Below are 23,732 nucleotides of genomic sequence, written 5' to 3' on the forward strand. Positions count from 1 at the left end.
TGTATGTGTGTTTAGCGACAGGTGGGGCTGGACCGAGTCAGAGATCGCATGGCTAGGTGGTCGAGTTGATAGAGTAAGGTCTTGGTGGTTTAGAAGTCGAATATGTAATCGAACTTAGATTGCATTCGAACTCGTTATGTTTTGTATTGAATAAACTAGACTGAAGCATGTTCTACTAGTTTGAGATTGTGTAACTCTAGAACTATCTTGTATTATGGATTGAATGTTGTCGTTGTATGTATTATGAATCTTGTTATGTTTGAAATGGATATTGGTTTGAGTTGGCGAGTTGATTTCTTTTTTTTTTTTGTTATGGTGCAAGGGGCGCCCGATCTGCAGTTTTTAGCAGATCGAGCGCACCCCCTTTTGAGTAAAAAAGCAGGGCTGTTGTTTTGGCCGCGCCTGAGCGATAGTTTTCTACCGCTCGAGCGCGGCACCCTTTTAAAAAAAAATTTCTTTTATGCTTTTAGTTTTGAATCTTATATGCTTAATTATTGTTTAATTCGAGATTAGATGTTTAGAACCGAGGTCTCACATTAGCACTTCTCAATTTTTGGATTAAGTGAGATAGTATTCCAATCCAATGTTTTCATAACTGGACCGGTGATCGAACTGGTTTACTTTAAAAAAACAATCAAATCAGTCGGACCGTTTTAACCGGACAGTCGGATCGAAAAACCATTTATATAATATAATATATTTTAAAATTTTAAAAACCTATAAAAGAAGTATATGAATAGAAAAATATATATATTTATCATAGTTTGAAAACTAAATAACCATATAAATATATTTAAAATATTAATTATAGTTATATAATTTTTTTAAAATAAATAAATTAATTAAAAAAACTCTAATATTACTAAAATAATATTTTTAATGAAGTAATTCCAAATAATCTTGTATAAATATATTAAAATATTAAATTAAAGTTTAAAATATAAAAAACTAATTTTTTAAAAAAATAAAAAAAATTCCGAAAACCGGTTGGACCGGTTCTTGGCAGGGTTTTAACTGGTTCTACTAGTTCTTGACCGGTTTTGACCGATTCTGATCGTAAAAACGATTTTTTGGAGTAATCCGGATCGAATCATTAATCGGTTTTTGGTTGAACCGGTCGAACCAGTTGGTCTGATTCGATTTTGAAAATATGGCTCCAATCATCTATCGGATTATTTATATCTCTACACAAGATATAATTAGTGTCATATTGTTGATATAATCAAACTATGAGTAATTAAATCTACATGTAAGATAATATACTTAAGTAGACTGAACTCTGCCCAATTTTCTGAACATAAGATTTTTCTTTGTTTTTTAAAAAAGACAAAAACTCTTATGAGACGGTCTTAACTGTCATTTTTTTTAGACGGATCTCTTATATAGGTTATCCATTAAAAAATATTACATTTTATGTCAAAAATATTACTTATTATTATAAATATGAGTAAAGTTGATCCGTCTCACAAATAAGACTGTCTCACAAATGAAACCGTCTCACAAAAATACCCTTTAAAAAAAAATTCTTTGTTATTATCCTGCTTGACTAATTGCTACATAATATACAGCAGAACATCTGATCCCAATTCCTATTGAAGTGAAGCCCACTTACAATACTTCATCTTTTTCTTGGGAAAAAAAAAAAAAAAACTTGATCTTTTTCAATTTGTATCAACCAATGAGAATACGAGAAGTGCAATCGCTGCATGTGCGCCACGCGTGTAGATACACATGGCCTACTCAGATAGGCTGGAACAAGTGAGAGGAAGCATCTATGTCGGATAATCTGTACGCGCAGAAACTGGAACTTGCACAGTTCCACTGCTTGCAAGTCTTCGGGTTTTACTATGTCAAAGTAAAAAAAGAAATTTTGCCCAAATCGAGCCTCCGAGTGTTGTTCGTGGGGGATTCAAGTTTTCCCCCCCCCCCCCCCCCCTCCAATGATTACTGTTTTTGTATCGGTTAATTCATCTTGCACAAACGGATGAACGGAAAAATTGTCCCTTTCTTGTTCTTTTGAAGTCCATTGAAGTTTTTTGTTTCTACGGATTCATTATGGTCACGTCTTCTTGTTTTCTCAGCTCTCAAGTCTCATTTAAGGTTTGGCTGATTAAGTTCTGTACGGATAGTTCTTGTGTTTCCATTTAATGCATATGCTAATCGTTCTGTTATTAGTTTAGTTTTCTTGATTCTTCTGGGCATCGATTCTTGATTTCAGCTGTAACTCATTTTATAGTTGAGTATACTTGTGGAATCTTTACTATAAGTAGGGGTTTAATTGCCTGCACTCGGCTTGCCTGGTTTTTCAATTTAATTATTTTCCTGTGAGTCTTTATATGTTTTGATAATTGATCCTAGTTTTTTGGCCTGCTTTTTACGTTGTGTGACTGTTTCTCCGCACACAGCGTCATCTTTCAAGGATTTTAGTGGATTTAAGTTGGTTTGATATAGCACTGATAATGATTATTTATATATATCAGTTGTCATCGACTTACCAAGATTACTTGGTGGTGTGCATTGATAAGATTCAATTGCAAGTCTACTGTGATATGAAGGGGATTTTTTACTTCCAGAGTGCTTGAATCTTCATAGAAGTTGTTCTGTTTTCTGTCTTTTCTACCTTATTGAGTTTTAGGCAGATTGGATGAAGAAATAAATAGAGCACTGAATTGTTGATGGTTTTGTACTTCATCTGCGAGCATGTGCTGCCTGATATAATCAGATGTGTGACAGGTTTGGAGTTGATTTTTGTAGATTGGTTGTTCAAGTTTTCCAGCTAAATCATTTTGTAGAAATCAGAAAAGTACAAAGAGAGAAATACCATTTGATCAACTAGCACTGGGGAAAAAAGCGAGTCAATGTGTTGTCTGGAGTTTCATTGGAGGATCTAGAATCATCTCTAGACCTAATCTTGGAAGAATCATTTTGTTCAGAAGGTCTTCTGTGTATGCTTCATGTAATTTTTTCATGTTTCTTCCTCTGTTTTATAATTTTCCCACGTTGTTGAATTTACTTGTAGTGGTTCCCAATTGTCTGGTTGTCTGGTTAAAGCCAAGCTCGTTTTTTGCACAACAAAAGGGGCGTCAAGCCAGTCTTGAATGTTTATTGGATTTTCAGTGTGAAAAAAATAAACAAATAAAAAATAGTTTGGTTTTTTCCAGCTCTCAGCATTATGAGCGTTTAATTGTCCAACTTTACTGCATAAAAACGTTGGAGGTTTAAAATATTTTGTTTGTCGCTTTTATTTCGTGTCTAAATAGGGTCCAGGGTGTCTGAAGGTGCACTTGAACTTGCTTTTCATCTGTTCAGTTGCTTATTTAAACGGAAAATTTTCCTTGTATAAAATGACACTACATCTGAACCTAATATCTATTTTCTGCTCATTTGCAGGGCTCCCGAGTTCTCAGATTGCAAGTAATGCTTTTACCTTGGGAACCGTAGCAGTACTTCCGTTTTATACATTTATGGTTGCTGCCCCTCAAGCGAAGCTTGTAAGTCTGATAACATAATATATTTTTTGGGTTCCACAAAAATTAATGCTGTTATTTAGTCGAGTTTAAACACTTTCGTTCTTCATCCTTGGGGTAATCAGTTGCTGGTAATAGGACTAGTGCAAAATAAATAATTATATGCTAGAGTGTTCAACCTCCCGATTCACTATAGCGGATGATTTGCCATGTGTGCTTCTGTATCATATCTCACAGCTGCTGGATTTTGTCTACTGGCCTCAAATGAGCTAGGTGTATATCTTTCCTCAAGCCGCTCATCAATGCGGAACATAAATTTAGAACCTGGAGTCTCAAAGAATGTATTTCATGATTTTCATCCTATGTATAAACACATTCTCGCGGAGCATAGCAATCTTAAGGTCTTTATCTATGCGAAAACATTGATATAGAAAAATTGTATTCAATGATTATCATCTGCCGGACATAAAATTTGGCTTAATAGGCACATAATCTAATGTTTCTAATTTCTATAAATCTGAAAATTGGCAGCCCTTTCAAACATAATGCATGACATGATCATTGTGGCGACATATTAACTGTTTTGAGTTTGAAATAACAATGAACTTCTATAACTCACTTAACACTAGGCACAATTCTCAAGTTTGAAATGTATGATTATATATATCCGTATGTGTATCTTAATTGGTCTATTATCTGTTTTGCAGACCAAGAAAATAGTAGCGAGCAGCATACCTTTTATAGTTCTCGGCCTGTTATACGCTTATCTACTGTATCTGTCCTGGACACCTGATACTATTCGGCTGATGTTTGCAAGTAAATACTGGTTGCCAGAGGTGTGTTTTAAATTGGTTGGAAATTTTACTCTCATTTCTAAAGAAAAATTTGTAGTTTTGGACTGAAAGTGCTCTTTTTTCCTCAATATGATGATCGTCCAGTTAACTGGTATAGCTACAATGTTTTCCAACGAGATGACGCTGGCTTCTGCTTGGATTCATTTATTGGCTGTCGATCTTTTTGCTGCAAGGTCAATCTCTCTGCCTCTTCCATGAACGGACATGCTCCAAAGAATTACACTGTGTCAGATACACTGTCAATGACATATTGTTCGAACTTGCCACGAAAGGCGTATCCAAATTAAAGCGAAAAAGAAATTTGGGAGTGTTTTTTTTTTTTTTTTGACAAATTTTATTTATGTGCAATATTCTTTTTTATATAATATTTCCCAAACTTGATGTTAAAAAGCAAATATAAATATAAAAGTTTTCACGGTTTAGTTCTTTTGTCTATCCTTTGAATGACGATTTCCATTTTCGATTTGAAATGGTTTACATATGCTTTCTAGCTCGTAGTTAGTTGGTTTAAAACATGATTAACTGGTTGATTACACTGTTACATTATGCCTTTTTTTTTTTCCTTGAAATTTACTATGTTATGTTATTTGTTTTGTTTGTTCAAACAGGCAAGTTTACTTTGACGGATTGAAGAACAGTGTAGAGATGAGGCATTCAGTGTCCCTTTGCCTGCTGTTCTGTCCACTTGGAATTCTTGTTCATTTCATCACAAGAGCTTTCACTGCTAGCAGAAAAATAAGAGAACATGGAGACACTTCTCATTGATTTTAGCGCAAAATGGACGATTTGCATGTAGCTTCATAGCTTGCAAAAGTTTCGTTATTGGCATGCTTTGAAGTCAACATACTGGAGCATGCTACCAGTAATTCCAACTGTGATATTTGCGCGGTATTTTTTTGAGATCAATTTTTCAAGGTGATGCTGATGTAAGAATCTGGCGAAGTATTTTTTTCACGTTCAAGTTTCCTACTGTGATTCGATTCTCACATGATAGATAAGTTTCAAAGCCGAGAAAAAGTAATAGCAGTATGGCAGTATCAAAGGTCACATGATATACTGGCAAGATAATAGAACAAAGTAAATCGATAGTCTAGGAAAATGGTTCTGTTTATTTTCTTTACAAACCGGCAAACAGGACTGCAATTCAAAAGATCGGGAACTGTGTTGGAATGTTGTGCACTGGAAAAATATTCAGAATTCTATCCTATAATTCATAACACAATCCTATCATCCACAGCAGTTTTTTGTGGTTACAACAACTAAGGATCATATTGCACAATCAAGAACCACTCGAAAATATTTGGTTACAGCATTGTGTCAATTATTTCTTGTGGCCATTCGTAGTCACACGTCCACACTCGAAAACCGATTGCTGCTCCATCGAGATAAGATGAACAGATGTCCATCATGCTGTTAAAAAGGGAAAGAAATAATTTTTTTCCCTTCACATCAATCTTAGCCAGTTGATTTTCCCAGCAACACTCTTGCAAGAGCTTGAGGCACAGTCGCCTCACAATTAAAGCGTCCAGTCACTCTAATTTCGTTAAGTTTCACGGTTTACATTTTAAGAATAAATTCTAGCAAGAAGGTTCTCTCTGAGAACAATTGAATAGGTTGCAATTGAAACAAGAGTTAACTGATGTAATGGGTCATATTTGCAATAAATAACCCCTAATTTTATCGGCAAGGCCAAAGAATGAATGTTAAAAGGGAACAGCCGCAAGTTGTTGATCATTCTGGTTACAAGAACAATATTCTATGATCCAACAGTACCTTAAGTTGGAAGTTGTGCCATCTGAATTTGGTCCTCAAAAATCGCATGCGATGGATCCAAATTTTGCGAAGAATCTTTCTTCGTACGATCCAAAGAAGTTGCTTCATGTATTCCTGCAGAATACACATGCATATTGTTGAATCACGAACACCATTTACCGGTTAGTAAATATGATCGAAAAGTATATTACATTGCCTTTGGTCCATGAAGTAAAGAAAGCATTGAAGACAATTTTCATAGCAGGGGCATGTAGAACGTGTATCCTAGGCTTTACCCTTTTTACCACATGGAAATCATGAAATCACCACCAGAACTAGAAATGATGTCAATCTTAAGTTGCAATTGAACGGCCCAAGCTGCTATCCATTTACCTAAACATCTAGATGGACAATTTGTGCTAAATTCTAAAAGCTAAAGGACTTTACTAGTTCATACCGAAGCTCAACATGGCAACGCAGAGTAAAAAACCAAGCAGGGAGAAGTCCATCTTGTACACGATTTCCATGATAATGATGCATCCTCCTGCTACCATTAAATGTCTCGGAGATGAGAACACCATAAACAATCTGCAAATGCACCATTACTAGCAATATGTCATGCCCTGATACGTATTGGAAAACTTGCAACATTGAACAAAACAAAACAAAACAAAATAAATGTATAGTGCAAATTAAAGAAAATAGAAGAAGAAAAAGAATACTATGTTTGTTTAGAGACAAGAACCACACCACACAGTTCCATACTCAATTCATAAATAACATAGGGCAGATATATCAAGAAGCACTCATATCGACGTAAACTGCAGTAAAAGCTCCCAAACAATAATTAATGTATGGCCCAATTAATTTGGATAATATACTATTACGATGTGAGGCTTGGGATGAATCTGTCCACAAAGGATCCTTGTAACCCAGTACTTGATACATCAGAAAGCATTGACAAAAATCAACAAGGGCTGGCATTTCCATTTATACTAAAAATTGCAGTGGTACTAGAAGCTATCAGGAATACCTCTCCTCCGCGATACTGTCCACATAAAATATCAAGATAATTCCAAAAAGAATAGTGCTAGAAAAGGTCCAGGCAGAAAAAGGCAACTCTACGCTGGATGATCCCTGAAAAATTTTCAACAGGCACACACAAATAAGATGACGTAATTAGGAAATTAAAGCTACAGCAATAGGATCAAATAAAAGTACGATAGTGTAACTCACCAGTATCAAGTCCCACATGGCAATCGGGAACATGAAACAGGTGGCAGAAGTAATAGTTATGGCATGAAGCCGCCTTTTAAGTTGATTCTGGAATCATAGAAAGGAAAATACCAAGGTTATCTCTTGTTCTTCTTCTTCTTTCTTTGAATTGTATGCGTATTTGAAAGAGACATCAGAGTCTGTGGGAGGTTATTATCAGGCGACAAAGAAACATCAGCACCTTAAGTGAGACACGTCTTGCAATCACCCTTCTCAATGTTGACAATATTCCAGCAAAAATTGGAATTAGCATGTCCTTAAGTCCTATAGCCACTTCTGTTTCAACCTCTGCTTCTGAACTATTAAAGACTGGTATTTCTGGTTAAGTTCACCACTTACTATTTAACCAAGTTCTGAAGCACAAACTGAAGTGAAAAAACTACTCAGCATTATTCCAAAAAATATGACACATTCACAATTTATCATATCCCAATGCTAAAAGGATATTCAGATGAGTATAAGAGGCCGAGGCCCATCCTTGAGATAGGAGATAGAACGATGCAAACATTGTAAAGAGGCCGGCAATCTGACAAAGTAGAAGGAATTTCTATTAATTAGAATAATATGCAAAGAAGAAACAGATTATGAATATTTTGAAACATTAAAATCTGATAAAATGCATTCCTTTATTTATAAACAAATGCTATTGAGAAATAAACATCAGATGCAGACCATGCTAATTGTGACATTTTAACCATGAGGGCATAGTTGTTAAGGGCGCAAGGCGCACTAAGGCGAAAAGGGTTCTAGAGCCTGAGGCGCAAGGCGAGGCGCGCGCCTTATCGAAGCAAGGCGCAATATTAATTTTTCAAAAAAATATATTTATTTAATGATATTATATGACAAAAAAAAAACTATTATTGAAATAATTAATCTAAGCAAAAATATATCATTTCACAAAAATATTTATCTATTACTTTATAGTAAACCATATATTTTGATAATGCATTAAGAAAACCTTTCATTATTCGTATATTTATGCCTTACTTTTACTTTTTTAATCCAAAATACTGATATATTATTTTTAGTATGTTGCGTGTAGTTAAGAAAACCGTTATTACTAGCAGAATTTTTCTTTACTTTTATTTTTCTTTTTTACCATAACAAGTGTAGGGATTTTCTCTAATAACTTAAAATTAGATTCTAGTTTAATGAAGATTGACAATTTAAATCCTAGTTTATAGTTGTTATCAATCTATCAATAAATGTAAATTTGAATATTTTAGGAAATAGAACCTCAATTTAATGTTTTTAAATTAAAAAAGGGAAAATATATGACTTTCCTTAGGCCCTTTTATTTTATTCTAGGGTTTGATGGACTTTCCTTTCTTATCTTAAAATTTAAAACACAAAAAGATTTATAAAAAACAGAAAAAAGACTGAGGCGCGCCTGGGCTTCAAAGGCGAGCCCAGGCGCGCGCCTGGGCTCGCCTTAGTGAATCGCTGCGCCTGGGAACATCCCAGGCGCAGGGGCTGAGCCTGGTGGCGCCTCTTGCCTTGAGGCGAGAGGCGCTCGCCTTTGACAACTATGCATGAGGGTGTGGTAAATCAGACATGTATATTAAAGACTGTCTCAAAATGAAATCTCCATGCTACCATCCATATCAACAACTGGAATGTAGACTTAGCATAAATCCTGAAGTCCGAAGCTAAATGAAAAACGCCGAAGCTTTATTATCAATGAGTTCATGAGTGGAGCAGGGAAAGATATAATAGCCCATTGACGTATAGGATTCGTGCTTATCACACATAAGGCAGTACCTTTTTCCAGAGATGGCCTCTCCTCCCATACAATACAGCGGATAATACTCCAAGAACAGCACCAGAATACTCAGCCAATATGGCCCTGAAATAATAAGCATATATCGAGATGATTGGGAAGCTAAATAAAATGGATAAGTAATTTATTGAAGTAAAAAATAAGGTGGAAGCTGGGTCATACCCATTCAATCCCAAAAACTATTAGTGATCGCCTACCGCCTAGGCGATTGAATTTTATTATACTATTTTCTATACCTAATTATAACATAATCATAAAATATATGCATAAATAAAAGACACCAAAAGAAAAATAACTGAATAAAACTATAAAAGTTTTAAATTAGAACAAAAACTTATTAGGAATTAAAAGTTCTAATGTAGTGGGCTGGCTGCGGCGGGAGGCGGTGGCGGTTTGAGGTGGAAGGAAGTAGGGCTTGTGGGGGATTGGGTTAGCTATTATGTTTTGAAGAAAGAGTGTATAATGTATTATTAACTAGGGTTTTTAATTTTATTGGCTTTTTGAAAGCCTCACCCACCTCGCCTGCCCCATCTCACCTTCGGCCGCCTACATAACCGCCTAGGGCAAAGGCGGTGCCGTTGATGGCTGCCTCTCGCCTAGGCTGTCATTTAGAACACTGATTTCTAGGTAGATCATGTTTCATTGTTTGTTCAAGAAAATAATAGAACATGTAGAAATTCTCGATTTGGAAGTTACACCTGCGAGGACCACAAGATTTCAAACCCTTTCCCCATAAGATAAAGTACAGGGCTGTGACACCACCATTTATTACAGAAGGCACAACCTGGCAAAAAAAATATCAGCAAAACCATGTTAGCCAATAAATTTGTAACAAATTTATTTCTTGTTCCAATTAGCAACGACGAGGAAAAAAAAGTATAAAAAAGATGACAGAATGCATGGTGAAGACCTGAGTATTAGAAAGTGGTCTGCCCTTCCAAGGTTTTTGCAACAGTAAAAACAGAAGGGATGATGGAACAAGACAGCTGAAGACAAACAACAAGACCGAAGCACCTGTTTGTGATAAATAGATGTACAGTGTGTAGATTGACCATATTCTCATGAAGTTACCAAGAATATGTATGACCTGCAAGGGAGTTTGCCTACATACATACAAACATCTTCAGATCAATAAAATGAGAGACTGAGACGTGTAAAGGAAATGATTCAGGTACTGTCTAGTCCAACATCTGTTCACACATCGCGTTAGTCATCTTTAGTTCTTTACTATATCTTTCCACAAGTCTGAGATAACTTCGTCACAGGATTAGTTTCTCAGTCGATATCTTGGCAACAGAAATTCAAGCTTAACATATTTCAGCTTTGCGCAGACATACTCTTTGCAACCCACTCTCCCTCTGAAACATCTAAGTCAACTACTTCTTTTACGACATTAAGGAATCAAAATATCAAATACCCTAAATCAACAAACAGCATTTCTTTCCTGCAAATTGCAAAGACTGGTGGGATATAATTTCAGATCTCAGATGAGTCCAAACTATGAAACTTACTATTCTCAAATACGACGGGACTAAAAAGTGCAAGTTGAACTGCGCCACTAAAGGCAACAGCAAAACAGCTAGGCTGCTATTCAATGACTATGAATAAAACACTGGTTAGTGTCCTGGCCAAAAAGTGAAACAAAAAAATGGGGAAAGCCACATGATTCGAATCCATTATCATTCCGTAATTTCAATCAGCTGCTGAACTTAATTTCCTCGTAAAGAAACACCCATGATCAACGAAGAACAAACGAAGATTGACTCACCTGAAAGTGGCGGGATTCGCAGAGCTGCGATTTTCCAGAAGTTGATTAGGAGACATCATTCTCTGTTGCTTTGTACTACCCAGCGTTCAAAGATTGTATCAATAAAATCCGATTTTACTCTGCTTCAGAGTTCAGTAGACAAGTGAATTCAATCGAGGTTGGGGGAGAGAAGAAAATGGGCCTCGAAATTGGGCTGAAAATTTTTAAAGAGGCCTTATTGGGCTTTTTAAGGACCTGAAATTTCGGAACTCAACCCAACCCAAACCCGTTCATAACTAGGGTTTTCGCCATCCTTAAAATGCTCCTTTGCCCCATTCTTGGTCTTTCTCTTGTGAAATCTCCGGCGCCGAGTCTCGGGTTCAACATTCAGCCCGTCGTTTCACTCCGTGGAGGTACATATGTTCCTTGAATTCATTTATTTACTCCGAAATCTATGGAAACGAGTAAATTTGCGCTAACCTTGCAGTGTAGCCTAACCTATGATAGAGTTTCACTGGTTCAGCATTTAATATGTCGTTTCGAAGTTCTGGATTGTTTGTATTTCATTTGTCTGTCATAAGTTGTGCGCGAGTGTTGTTTGGTGCTTCTTGTGTTCCTGTGCTGATATCTAGTGCTTGGTTCTGTTGATGATAATGAACTTAGGAGATTCTTTCGTCGTTTGTTTGTTTTTTTTTTTTATAATTTTTTGAGCATTGACTTTTCGATTTTGTATGAAGGAAAGTTGGATCTTATACCATTTTCGTTTTCTTGCGCCTACAATCTATTGAAAAGTTTTTTTTTATGTTCTGTCAACAGTTCTTGCCAAAATCGTCTTTAAAACAATGAGTTAGTTCATGCCTCGTAAAAAAAAAAATGAAACTTGTGTTAGTTTTAAAATAGATGGTGTTTTGAACTTAAACGAGACTGCATATTTTTGTTGTGCAGAGGTTCTGTCAAGATGTTCACCGCCGCGCAGAAGATCCACAAAGACAGGGACGCTGAGCCCACTGAATTTGAGGAGAATGTTGCTCAGGTCTTTACCTTAACACGCTTATGTGCCTTTTCCGTTCTGCATTTAGTGATATATCTCGTCATGTTTGAGTTTTGTTTTTGGGATACCAGGCTCTGTTTGATTTGGAAAATACAAACCAAGAGATTAAGAGTGACTTGAAAGACCTCTACATCAACTCTGCCTTGTAGGTGCTCCTATGCTACCACTTTACCTTATTTCCTTGGTGAGGTGTACTTACATTGATGTTCTATAGGCAAATTGATGTTTCTGGAAGCAAGAAGGCTGTTGTGATCCATGTCCCTTTTCGATTGAGGAAAGCTTTCCGTAAGATTCATTCCAGATTGGTGAGAGAACTTGAGAAGAAGTTCAGTGGAAAGGTAACCTGATGCCAGATGATTGATGTACTGTGTGGACCAATAAATATTCAAAGAGTTCCATATGGTTTTTTGTTCAATAAGATGCGTAAACAAAGAATATTAGACAAATTGTACAATAATAGTCTGTGCCTTGACTAAGTTTTTTAGCTTGGAATTTGATCTTGACAAGCAAAAATCATTTTGCAAAATATTTCAATATATGCTTGGAAAATGCTTGCTTTCATGATTTATTTTATTTTATTTTTGGTTTGTGTTGCTTTCTTAGGAGGTGGTTCTCATTGCCACGAGGAGGATAGGGCGCCCACCCAAAAAGGGTTCTGCCGTCCAAAGGCCTCGTACCCGAACACTTACCAGTGTCCATGAAGCCATGCTTGAGGACATAGTTTATCCAGCTGAGATTGTTGGAAAGCGCATCAGATACAGACTTGATGGATCTAAGATAATGAAGGTGATTACTGTTCCCTCCTTTATTATATATATATATATATTTAATATTATTCTCTGCAGACATGTCACTGGTGTTATTTTGTTTCTGCTCATTGTAGGTTTTCTTGGATCCTAAAGCAAAGAATGACACAGAGAATAAGCTCGAAACATTTTCCGGGGTCTACAGGAAACTCTCAGGGAAAGATGTGGTCTTTGAGTTTCCAATAACAGAGGCTTGAAAAATCTTACTGTTTCAGATTCACTTATTTTGTTTTATATTTTATCTTTGTTTTTACATGTTTGAAGTTTAGAGAGCAAGTAATTTGGATGTTGTCTGAACCATACACCTTTTTCCTGTAACTCATTCGAAACAATTCAGGCTTATTCGGTTAGAGCAGGTCCTTCGAGTAGAGACTTTAATACTCGTCGCAAAACCTTTGTTTTGTATGATTTTTTATTTGTACTTGCTTTTGATCACATGAAAATTGGAAGTGGGTGATACTCGAAGACGATTTTGAAATGGAACTATTGAAATTCATTAGGATTATTAAGTTCAAATTTTAGCATAAAGCTGACATGGATTTTGGATTTCAAGATTTGCATGATCGAATGCAACTGAACCGAAATTTCGGTTAGCCGGATCAAAATTCACCGAAAACCAAAAATCGATCCGTATTTAATGGTGTGGTTATAATTTCAGTTTTCTGATTTGGTTATAATTTCGGTTTAACCGTTAATACCCCTAAATGCGACGCATCAGAATATGCGCCTGTGTTATGGCAATTTTTCAAAAGCTTTTCTCATGAGGTTTCTTTTTGCTACAATGGAAAAATTGATAACTTTATGAAGAATGTTTAAAATGTTACCATTATCAGTATATATTGCTATATACAAAAAGATACCTCTCCAATTAGAAAACTGTTATTTGATGAAGCCAATTTCTTATTCTAAAATTTAGGATAGATTTAAGTCTTCTACGTAATTTTTATCTCTCAATCGTGAAAACACTCAACTTCCTCTTTCACCAATTTTCATCTTATTCTTCTCCCTTTAACTCTCCACAACCTCATCACAATCCACCTTTCCATTTCTCCTCACTTATTTTCACGTGTTGTCCATTTCTCATTTATTCCAAAACCAAAAAAAAATTAAATATTAATTTCATGCAAACCATTAATCCATTATATTATTAAATTTCGCCAAAGCATCATGGTCGGTTCAGATTTTTTGCTGCAATGGAAAATCTTTTTCTGGAGTCAAACATACAACAACGCATGTGCAACGATTTCTTGTGTATACAATGCCGCATGTGAAATATTTAGGAGAGAAATCAAATATTACATTTTTATGACAAATTCTGACCCAAGCTCCAGCCTCTAATTTCGCAATGGTGGAGACGAGAAATTTGATTCAACAAATTTCCTAAGCAAAGCTCTAAAACAAGTGTGATCTTTTCTACTAAACAACAGGTTAATCATTTCAGCAATCGAGTTCAAAGCAGAAAGCAATAGAGCCTAATCATTTACTGCTGGTTGTTACAACAATTTAACGAATGTGTATCATGTCATTCAATGATGAGGCCACGGATGGCGCAAAATGGCGCGCCTGCAGGCCAAAAAAATGAATCTGATGTACATTTTACATGAAACAATCTCCTAAACAAATGACACAAATAACAAGAGAAAACAAAATCCTCCGGCTCTGAGAATGTACCCTGAGGAGACACATGCAAAGTATTGTCAATGAAAGCAGCAAGAAGAATACGCCTCGAGAATCAAAGAAGGTGGCAATGTGTACATGTGTGCACTTCACTACAAGGGAAAATGTAAATCCAGGTTATGAATATATGTTCACGTTTCTTTATGTTAAATGCCTAGTGTCCTTGTGAGTTGTGGCCATTCAATTACTTCAGTAGAAAATATAATATAAAAGAAAAACAACGAAAGAGAGACTACCTCAAGACAAGATGACGAGTCCAAGATATATGGATCCACAGAGAAATATAAAGGATATCATTCCCCTGCAAGAGCATTCCATTCGATTACAAGTTTTTTATTTTGTCACATCATGTGAGAATATTTCAACATCAAATGTTTCAAATTTTTCTATTAAAATACATACCAAATCACACCCCACGCAACTCCGTTACAAGGACAGGGGCAAAGTTCCGCAAACTTCTCAGCATCACTTGAGTGAACCCTTCGTGATATCAAGTCATCGTATATATCTGCATCAGAAAATATGATCATTTTGCTTTGTGCTCACTGCAATCGTCTTATTAGCTTATAATGTTAAGTGGAATTAGTACCATAGACTGAAAACAAACTATTCATAACACCTGCCATCCAGACAAAAATGCATAATCAATTTAACAATATAATAAAATGAATTGAATTAAACATTAGAAATCCAGCATGGATAAGCCTATACCAATGAAGAGTATAACGTAGCGAAGGGCACGAGCTTTAGTTGTTTCTTGAAGAACCCAAATAACAGCAATAAATATGATAAATCCTGGGGAGGACATTATGCAGATGTTAGTTTTATTTTATACTGAGATAAGTTATTATGTGTCAAATGCTATGAAATGGTGAAGAAACTCACCAACACAGAGTCCTCGGAGTGTCCACTGTTCACAATAAACTAGAAGTAAGATAGCAGACATATAAAAGCTGAAGAATATACACACTAGTGGACTCCATTTACAAAAAAAAAAAGAAAAGAAAAGAAAGAAAATTCAAGAATTCCTCCCGTAAAAAAAGGAACACTGAATATGAGAGACTTCTAATTAAAGGATTCTTACGTTTTTAGCAATGAAGAGCACAATAAGAAGAGAAAGAATAAGACAACCAGCAGCAATCCTTGCCGTGAGAAGATTTGTTGAAGCAAGTATAAGAAGCATACCCCAAAATGACGAGCCAAGATCTACAACAGAGAACAAGTAGCCAAAAATTATAAAATATCTTGGTGTTAATAGAGAAGAGCACAAAATTATGCAATCAAACGAATCATTTAAATTTAAATTTAAAAAAAGGAAAGAAAAAAGAAAAACTAATATCTCAAAGAAAAATGTCTTACATCCAGCAGGCAAGATCAACCAATATACACCACCACGTGTTTGAGTCACGCCACCTTCATTTGCATGAACTTGGATACCTTCCACCTGTGTGGAAGAGGAGATTGGACAGAGAATATCAGAAATCTCATTTTTTATCAAGATACATGAGAAAACTTGATAACATTTTATCATTAGATACAGAACAGATCTAGTGGTATACAAATTGTAAATAATATAAAATGAAAATTGATATGATTTTATGTTATCATCAAACAGAAAAATCCTATAAGCTTGAAAGAATGACATATTTTTTAGACTTCTGTTGAGTCCAGCGATTTGAAAACCAATTATTTAACAGGTCACAGAAAGCTGTGCCAGGCGTCGTAAAAGGTCAAAAATGGAATTGATTAAAATAACAAATTTACAGTAGATAAACAAACCAAAATAATCAGGCCTACAAATTAGCAGTTAACAACTCAAAAGGTTATCACCAGATGATATCGAGAGCATATATAAAAGAGTGGCAACTGTATAAGGGTACTTCCACTTCAACACAATAAAAACCATGGTTTTAAGAATGCACATTGAGAGGAAAAAAGAGTAAAGAGATTTCTACCTCACCACATGTAAGTTTACATGCAATTGCATGGCTGGCTTCATGTAGAAACACAGTAATGAGCTTAAAGGGTGTCAGAAGAAATGTCCTCCATAACTGTCAGGATACATAGAATAAATGAAACAAGAATAGAAAGTTAAAGGGATGTATAGATAACGTGAAATTATCGACAAGCCATCAAAGAAAAACACCTAAAGATATCAACCAAAAGTCAAGATTGAGATGGGAGCTTTCGGTACATGTATTATCATTTTGTGTATTATCTAGAAAAGCACAGGTGGAACTCCCTTAATAAGTTCACGAGTTTGAAACCATGTTCAAGTTTATTATTTAACAAAAACAAATTTAGACAAGTTCAACAACAAATTTACAGAAGATGGTCCTGCTTAGTTTTTTTAAGGTCTTTTTATCAATGAATTATATCTTTTTTTATAAAAAAATCTCTCTCCTTCGTGTCAATCCGTCAAATATGTCGCTACTTCAAAAGTTGCATTTTGGGGCTCCGTCGCTGCTTATTATCAGTATATTATACTTAAATCAGTTTCCAAGCGCTTACAAACGCCACTAAGATAGAACCCCATTAAAGAAGAGAAGAAAGAGTTGCACACTGCAAAATAAGCAATCAACTTTGCCGGAATGCTTGATACATAAGCCACACAGCAATCGAGTTTAAAGAAAAGATGAATATGCACATTGCACAAAGCTTTCTAATCCGAGTCAACATTCCAAAAGCAACAAGAACAAAAAAATCAGTACAAGAAAGGGTCGTAAAACAAAAAGAAGCAGGATAAAAGGGGGCAAAAGCTTACGGCAAGAATAGCAACAGTGAAAACACCAATGGTAACAAGGAACACTTTTTGATCACGGTCACAGCAATTCTTCAGTTCCCAGTTCGGATTCATCCTTCCCTCTGTAAATCTCAATAAAAGATGCAAACTTTAAAAAGAGAGAACTAAGAAGAGAATCAAGAATCTTGAATAAAGAGAAGAATTTTGGAGGTGTAATCCAAGAGCACAATTGGAGGAGACCAAGTTAACCCAGAGAAAAAAAAACTCGCTTTCTTGGATTTTTGGGAACTTTTATGTTTGAAATTTTCCTTATAACGAGGAACGGAGTAGGTGTCCTAACTGGCACGACGAGTGCTGATTGGTATGGCATTGATTGCTTCCGAAATCCAAATTCCTTCGCTATTTTTGTTCGCCAAACAGGCCTTTGTCGTTTAATGTAGAATTGGTCTCTGTTTGGAAAACGCCAGTTTAAAAAACAATCTGGGCTTTTGGTGGATATGCACTTTGGGCTTTAACGTCATTACCTGAGCTTTTACTACCCATATGCTTGAACAGATAAAAAAAAATGTGAACTAATGCATGGGGATGGTCTCATGGTCTAAGTCCAACAAACTAAATTACGAAAATTGCATTAGAGCATGTACAAGGATGTGAGAAAGTTGGTGTGGTAAAGTTGGTAACTTGATCGCATGATGATTTCAGCGTTTATAACTTCATTGTGTGTTCCTACAATGGTGTGATAATGTTATAGTGGTGATGTTAAAATAATATTTTTTTTAATCAATTAAATAATTCTTTTAAAACATAATAAAAATACAAATAAATATAACAAATTAAAAATAAACATAATTAAAATTAAAAAACTACATTAAAAAAATGCACATAAATATAAAAAATAATATTTTTTTAAAACATAAATTTTTTTTTAAAAGCATACATAATATTCCAAAATAAAAAAACAAACATGAAAAAAAAGACACATTAATTAAACTTGACACAAGTAAATAAAAAAAAATTAATTGATTTTGAAATATATAGTCGTTGACCTTTTTAAATATTTTTATTAATTATTCTTAAATTTTTTGATTTTTTTACATGTTATTTAATTTATTTTTAATTAAAATCATTTTTATAAATTAAAATAATAGATCAACTCACGTCCATGTTTAAAAAAAAAATTTTAAAAAAAGAAAAAACAAATGATTGGTGGGGCCCACGCATAAAAAAATCAAAAAAAAAAGAAAAACAAGATTTGTGGGCTTCACCGCGCGGAGCCCACAATCTTGACTGCACGCGGAAGTTTCCGCGTGCAGTTTCATTGCCCCTTGGAGGGGGCAATGATTAAATGGGGCGATCAAGTTGGGCTTGATCGCCCAACTAAATCGCCCCTTGGGCTTGCTCTTATGATTCTGGAAAACTCCAATTCGCATGACCCATTGCAACCCGAAATCAAAATGTTCTAAATCTTTTTTAACCACTTTTTTCATGATTTAAGTGACTTAGGTGGTGTTCAAAATTTTACGAAGAAAAACCTGAGAAGTGTTTCGTAGAACTTCTTCCAAACTTCTACAATTTGTCTAAACACACATATGGTGCAAATTTTTTTTTAATAATACTAACATCCCTCTTATACATAAACTTTTTATGTTCATTAATTTTCATGTTATTTTCAAGACTGACATGATAAATTAAATATTCAAATTTTATATTAATAAAAAAATATTTGATGATTAAAAAATTTTGGAAAAAATAAGATTTGGTAATTATAAATAAATTACAAAAATTTAATGACATTATAGCTTGTTTGGTACAAAGGACTATATAGGATCATTGTTTGTAACACTACTAGTGTTTGGTACGATTTTAAATAAAATGACTTAATCCAGTGCAGGAGGAATAAATGTGACGTCCCGTATTTCTTTTTTTTTGGACATTTTCAAGAATTATGATGCCGAAAAATACGGAATATTTTTTTAAAAAAACATGCATCGTACTCTTAGATACATAGTATCATGCGTAAAAATTAAGTTTGACCAAAGAAACTCAAAATTTCATGGTTCAAAACTCGTTTAAACTATCTTTAAACAAAAAAGATGCTAACTCATACGAGAACGCCAAAACTTTCTCACACATGCAAAACTTGAAACTGTAAAATATGCGATCATATAACGTATTTAAAACATGATTTGATCTTAATATGACCTGCTAAAATATCAATTCAAATAAACATGCATAACATTAATAAAATGGCCAAGCTTTCGTGGACATGCTTGACATAAAGTTCTCAAACATCCGTGCCATGCAAATTCTTTACGCGTCCTCGATTACTCGGTCCCATAAACAACCTTTAAATTATTAATTTTTTTTTTACAGCTACACCATAAGTGAGTCTAAAGACTCGGGAAGAAACCTTCATTACAAATCTAATACATAATAAAAATCATCAAGCTTTGACCGTGCAAGACTTGAACATAAACATCATGCATATAAAATCATGGGCATAAAAATCCTTCATTTCGTGTGATACAATACTAACAATTGTGGTAATCATATCTTATGAGCACATGGATTCTCGTGATCACAGTCGTTTACAACAAGCATATAGAGCAAAAACCCCGGGCGTCAGGCAAAAACCTGAGCGCGGGCGCCCTAGTGCGACCCCCGGGCACGAGGGCTCCTGGGCTGCTGCATGCGAACGCAGGCAGCGGTGCAGGGTACCAAAATCTCCTTTTCTTCGCTTTTTTTCTATCCTTTTCGATCTTTTTTGAAACTTTATCACTCACACGTTGAAAAGATCGATCATACCCATGAAAAACTTCAAAAAATAAAAAAATATTCAACCAAAAACAAACATATTCTAAATATTTAAATCAAAACTTTACATTCAAAATATACACACCAAAAATATCAGATTCACGCATCGTTTCTCATCAAATCTAAAAAATCTTTACATCAAAAGTTAAGAACGATTCACACTTCACGAATCTACATCATGTTCTTAAAAATATATGCAAAGGGATATGTATACACATTAACATGCATATTTTCATATATGGTGATTTCAAAAGCGTTTAAAAGTTGTATTTTTTCCTTGGTAGGGAGTAATCGATACCTCAAGAACTCGATCTAGCCTTGCAACGAACAGACCATCGAACGATTTCTTCTTCAAAACTCCACAGGTGCATCTTTTGAAGATTGGGGTAGAAGGAAATGGGGGTTGACGGCTAGGGGAGGAGAGAATTCTCCCCTGAACTGCTACTATGTTTGTATCTAATGGGCCGAAAGTTGGCCCATTAAATAAAGAAATAATGAATTTTAAATAAAGAAAAATATTGCGACTTCATGTGCTGGTGCTCCTTGTAATGTTCTTGCTCTGGATATGTTTTGTATGTCACATGTTTGTAGACAAAATCCTGAAGATGTTTTGTAGTGACTCGCACCGTGATCACCTACTAATCAGAAACTTAAGCATGCAAATAAACATTAAATAACCTTAAACAGAGAAAAAATGCGAAACTTTAAAATAATGGTGACCTGATACTAGTACAAGTGTCCAACCATAACGGTGATCTGACACAAGACTTACGTATCCAACCATCCACAAACTCGTAGGATGAACGTCCTACTACAGGATACCTCAAGGTAATGGCTCAATATGCTCATGTATGCAACATACAATCATGACATGCTGTATATAAAGGCGTATAAAACATGCAATCACATAATCCATGCAAACACATAATACATGCATACTCAATCTAGATATCTCGAATAATACTTCCGTACCTTACTAAGGCAGATCCTAGAAGCTCCTTTCTAGGTCCAAGACTACCATGCAGCACTACAATACATAAATACCATGTATTATCTAGCATGCTAAACATCACCTAACATGCTCTAAAAGCCTTATTTAAACTATAGCCTACTCCTTATTTACTTTAAGGAACCAGAGCCATACTTTCATCCGTCGTCAGCCCGCTGATGACGCATGCCCCAGAGCCTGGGCATAGCCTAGCTACGACCCCTGGACTGTTGGAACACGGTCATTCTCCGGATCAAAAAGAAAGTGATACCCGGTGCAGCGGAAGTTTTAAAAATTTTATATGGAACGATTCCATATCATGGGTATCAAATTCCTACGATTAAAATTGATAACATAAAATTTAAACAATATAAATTTTACCTTAAAATCTCGAAGCGAGATTATGGACACCAACAGATTAAACTGCTCTTGTTGTATATCCCAAGAACTGATGAACGAACAATTTTTCAATCAGGTCCACGAACAGAAATTTAATCCCTCTGACAAACTGCACTAGAAAGTCTATCAGAAGTTTCTACGATGAGATAGAACAGATATGATCTGTTAAATCAATCTGCAAATTCAAAAATTCACAGACTGAATTTTCGAACACTGTGAGGGAAGGGGGCGGCCGAATTCTAGAGAGGAGGCTCTCTAGGTTTTCGAAATTATGACCTGTTGTTTTTAATTTCTGCACTGCAATAACTTATTTATAATGTGGGCTGCTAACAGCTTAAGGCCCATTAGTCATAAGTTCAAGCCTGACAAGTAAAGCCCGCATGTTCAGAAATTAATATAAAATTCATCGTGACTCATATTGATAAAACAATTTCACCAATGTGCACAGAAACCATTTCTGCATCTTTTAAAGTCAAGATAAATTTTCTGAATCCAAATTCAGTGATTTCCAAAAATGTCCATCACTATGTCATTTTAGAAAATCTTACTCCCTCTATTCTTAAATAAGAAGTCCCACTTCTTTATTCACTAAATTTAACTCTTTAAATTTAATTATCTCAACGGGGATTAGAAATCCATTACTTGTGTGACCCTCAATGGTTCAGGGATACAGCTAGCCATGGGCTCACAACTCCTTGTGACTCGGAACAACAATTTCCGACTTACCCATCGAATCATGGTAAGAGCGCCTAGAAACATCGCCCCATGATTCCCTAGGTATCACTGATAGTGCCTGCAAGAACCAATAGATTTTGGTTAGCGTACAGTACGGTCCCTTCATTCATATATCCCGATCGAATCAACAACCATTGGTAAATCGAGAGTCGTTCGAGATTCGATAACTATGCAATTCATCTTGAAAATCAAATAGTGACATCGCATGTGCTACTAGGAAACCAAGTAACCTAAAACACATCATGTACTCTGGCCAGAGATTCGTCATACTAATATCTCCTCAGATTGCATAGGATATCCACACTCGCAAGTGTGCGGTGAATCCTTGACAACAAAGCATCGACTCCTATATGTGTCGTAACTGTACCCAATCCCGACACCTGATGACCCTAATAGAGTCGGTAAACGAGTCAAAGTACAGTACTAGCATATAGAGTCTCAATGATGTTTCAAGTAATAAGGACTAATGGTGTACAACCAAAACCGCGGACTATATCCACTCGATAAGTGATAACCACTTGGAAAGTTCGAATAGGGTAGTTCGATCATTCATCATATGAATATCCATTTGCATGCTTCGAACATCTCTATGTTCCATACCAATGAAACGTGGTACTCGGCATCGCAAATGCTAGTCTCAATCTCGAGCGATCCTTATCCTTATTTGTGGACGGCTCAATTGACTAGGAATTGTTTAGAATATACAGTGAACATAATATGTGTTTCATGACAGTGATCTCTCTATATTTACTATCTCATCTTATTTTAGTATATTCAAGGTCTTTATCAAAATAGCAACAGTATATCATTATATAATAATAAGATAAAGTGAACGCCATTTAAAGAACGTATATTATATTAAACAAATATTGTTTACAAAAAGAGACTCTCAAAGCCCTTAGCCACAAGTTGGCTAGCGGGGCATCAACTCTTTCAATCTTCCACTTGCCCTAAAGCCAACTAGTCATACTACGTAGTCCCATTGCTTCGCGATGTTTGTCAAATAATGGTCCTGGCAAGGGCTTAGTAAGTGGATCAGCGATATTATCTGCAGAGGCCACTCTCTCGACAATGATGTCTCCCCTTTCCATGATCTCCTGGATGATGTGGTATTTTCTCAGTACGTGTTTGGATCTTTGATGAGACCTTGGTTCCTTTGCCTGAGCAACGACACCCATGTTGTCACAGTACACCGAGACTGGACCAACAGCTTCAGGAATAACGCCCAACTCTTGGAAGAAATTCCTCATCCAAACGGCCTCTTTAGCAGCAGCTGATGTCGCAATGTATTCTGCCTCAGTAGTGGAATCCGCTGTGGTGTCCTACTTGGAACTCTTCCAAGAGACAGCACCACCATTGAGTATGAACACAAATCCAGAGGTTGACTTCGAGTCATCCACGTCACTTTGGAAGCTAGAGTCGGTATAGCCTTCCAATTTCAGTTCTCTTCCTCCATAAACCATGAATACATTCTTAGTTCTTCTTAAGTACTTAAGAATATCCTTCACGGCTTTCCAATGCATTTGACCGGGATTGGCTTGATATCTGCTCGTGACACTCAGAGCAAATGCCACATCCGGTCTGGTAGATATCATCCCATACATGATACTCCCTATGGCTGACGCATATGGTATGTGTGTCATT

At 35.6% G+C, this 23,732-nt stretch overlaps 4 protein-coding genes across 6 annotated transcripts; 2 read left to right on the forward strand and 2 right to left on the reverse strand.

Annotated features, from left to right (window-relative positions):
- Positions 1–1,727: 1,727 nt before the first annotated feature.
- LOC140890537 (protein MAO HUZI 4, chloroplastic) lies at positions 1,728–5,320 on the forward strand. 2 transcript variants are annotated; one of them, XM_073298398.1, is made up of 6 exons: positions 1,728–2,100; positions 2,755–2,956; positions 3,391–3,491; positions 4,175–4,303; positions 4,406–4,494; positions 4,930–5,317. In XM_073298398.1, exons 1-6 carry the CDS (start codon positions 2,056–2,058, stop codon positions 5,084–5,086), a joined length of 723 nt encoding a protein of 240 aa, XP_073154499.1. In that variant the 5' UTR covers positions 1,728–2,055; the 3' UTR covers positions 5,087–5,317. The 2 variants fall into 2 exon arrangements, with proteins under 2 accessions (XP_073154499.1, XP_073154500.1); XM_073298399.1 differs by lacking the exons at positions 1,728–2,100; positions 2,755–2,956 and adding an exon at positions 2,107–2,733 and having other exon boundaries at positions 4,930–5,320.
- A 100-nt stretch (positions 5,321–5,420) lies between these two features.
- LOC140890140 (uncharacterized) lies at positions 5,421–11,048 on the reverse strand. The gene is made up of 11 exons (XM_073297898.1): positions 10,897–11,048; positions 10,039–10,231; positions 9,827–9,912; positions 9,110–9,194; positions 7,815–7,874; positions 7,715–7,727; positions 7,530–7,666; positions 7,310–7,396; positions 7,107–7,210; positions 6,531–6,661; positions 5,421–6,208 (listed from the first exon to the last, which is right to left on the reverse strand). Exons 1-11 carry the CDS (start codon positions 10,953–10,955, stop codon positions 6,096–6,098), a joined length of 1,068 nt encoding a protein of 355 aa, XP_073153999.1. The 5' UTR covers positions 10,956–11,048; the 3' UTR covers positions 5,421–6,095.
- Positions 11,049–11,156: 108 nt separating this feature from the next.
- LOC140891709 (small ribosomal subunit protein eS7-like) lies at positions 11,157–13,232 on the forward strand. Its single transcript, XM_073300320.1, has 6 exons — positions 11,157–11,288; positions 11,821–11,908; positions 11,998–12,071; positions 12,141–12,264; positions 12,530–12,712; positions 12,810–13,232. Exons 2-6 carry the CDS (start codon positions 11,834–11,836, stop codon positions 12,927–12,929), a joined length of 576 nt encoding a protein of 191 aa, XP_073156421.1. The 5' UTR covers positions 11,157–11,288; positions 11,821–11,833; the 3' UTR covers positions 12,930–13,232.
- Positions 13,233–14,125: 893 nt separating this feature from the next.
- Positions 14,126–17,444, reverse strand: LOC140891746 (uncharacterized). Of its 2 annotated transcripts, none has more exons than XM_073300373.1 (10): positions 17,174–17,443; positions 16,365–16,460; positions 15,769–15,853; positions 15,494–15,615; positions 15,295–15,319; positions 15,121–15,204; positions 14,999–15,028; positions 14,812–14,917; positions 14,646–14,710; positions 14,126–14,404 (listed from the first exon to the last, which is right to left on the reverse strand). In XM_073300373.1, the coding sequence occupies exons 1-9, from the start codon at positions 17,264–17,266 to the stop codon at positions 14,647–14,649; spliced, it is 705 nt and encodes a 234-aa protein (XP_073156474.1). In that variant the 5' UTR covers positions 17,267–17,443; the 3' UTR covers positions 14,126–14,404; position 14,646. The 2 variants fall into 2 exon arrangements, with proteins under 2 accessions (XP_073156474.1, XP_073156475.1); XM_073300374.1 differs by lacking the exon at positions 14,126–14,404 and adding an exon at positions 14,441–14,501 and having other exon boundaries at positions 17,174–17,444.
- Between the last annotated feature and the right edge of the window lie 6,288 nt (positions 17,445–23,732).

This window comes from Henckelia pumila, chromosome 3 (assembly GCF_033568475.1).
Source record: "Henckelia pumila isolate YLH828 chromosome 3, ASM3356847v2, whole genome shotgun sequence".
Taxonomy (NCBI): domain Eukaryota; kingdom Viridiplantae; phylum Streptophyta; class Magnoliopsida; order Lamiales; family Gesneriaceae; genus Henckelia; species Henckelia pumila.

Coding starts and splice junctions, on each gene's coding strand:
- LOC140890537 (XM_073298398.1), top strand. CDS start 2,056: ATGGTCACGTCTTCTTGTTTTCTCAGCTCTCAAGTCTCATTTAAG. Junction 2,957..3,390: donor GTCTTCTGTGTATGCTTCAT/GTAATTTTTTCA, acceptor GCTCATTTGCAG/GGCTCCCGAGTTCTCAGATT. Junction 4,304..4,405: donor GTAAATACTGGTTGCCAGAG/GTGTGTTTTAAA, acceptor ATGATCGTCCAG/TTAACTGGTATAGCTACAAT.
- LOC140890140 (XM_073297898.1), bottom strand. CDS start 10,955: ATGATGTCTCCTAATCAACTTCTGGAAAATCGCAGCTCTGCGAATCCC. Junction 10,232..10,896: donor GCGAATCCCGCCACTTTCAG/GTGAGTCAATCT, acceptor GTATGTATGTAG/GCAAACTCCCTTGCAGGTCA. Junction 7,211..7,309: donor CCATGTGGGACTTGATACTG/GTGAGTTACACT, acceptor AAAATTTTTCAG/GGATCATCCAGCGTAGAGTT.
- LOC140891709 (XM_073300320.1), top strand. CDS start 11,834: ATGTTCACCGCCGCGCAGAAGATCCACAAAGACAGGGACGCTGAGCCC. Junction 11,909..11,997: donor TTGAGGAGAATGTTGCTCAG/GTCTTTACCTTA, acceptor TTGGGATACCAG/GCTCTGTTTGATTTGGAAAA. Junction 12,713..12,809: donor ATGGATCTAAGATAATGAAG/GTGATTACTGTT, acceptor TGCTCATTGTAG/GTTTTCTTGGATCCTAAAGC.
- LOC140891746 (XM_073300373.1), bottom strand. CDS start 17,266: ATGAATCCGAACTGGGAACTGAAGAATTGCTGTGACCGTGATCAAAAA. Junction 16,461..17,173: donor TCACTGTTGCTATTCTTGCC/GTAAGCTTTTGC, acceptor GTATCCTGACAG/TTATGGAGGACATTTCTTCT. Junction 15,320..15,493: donor TGCTCTTCATTGCTAAAAAC/GTAAGAATCCTT, acceptor TATTGTGAACAG/TGGACACTCCGAGGACTCTG.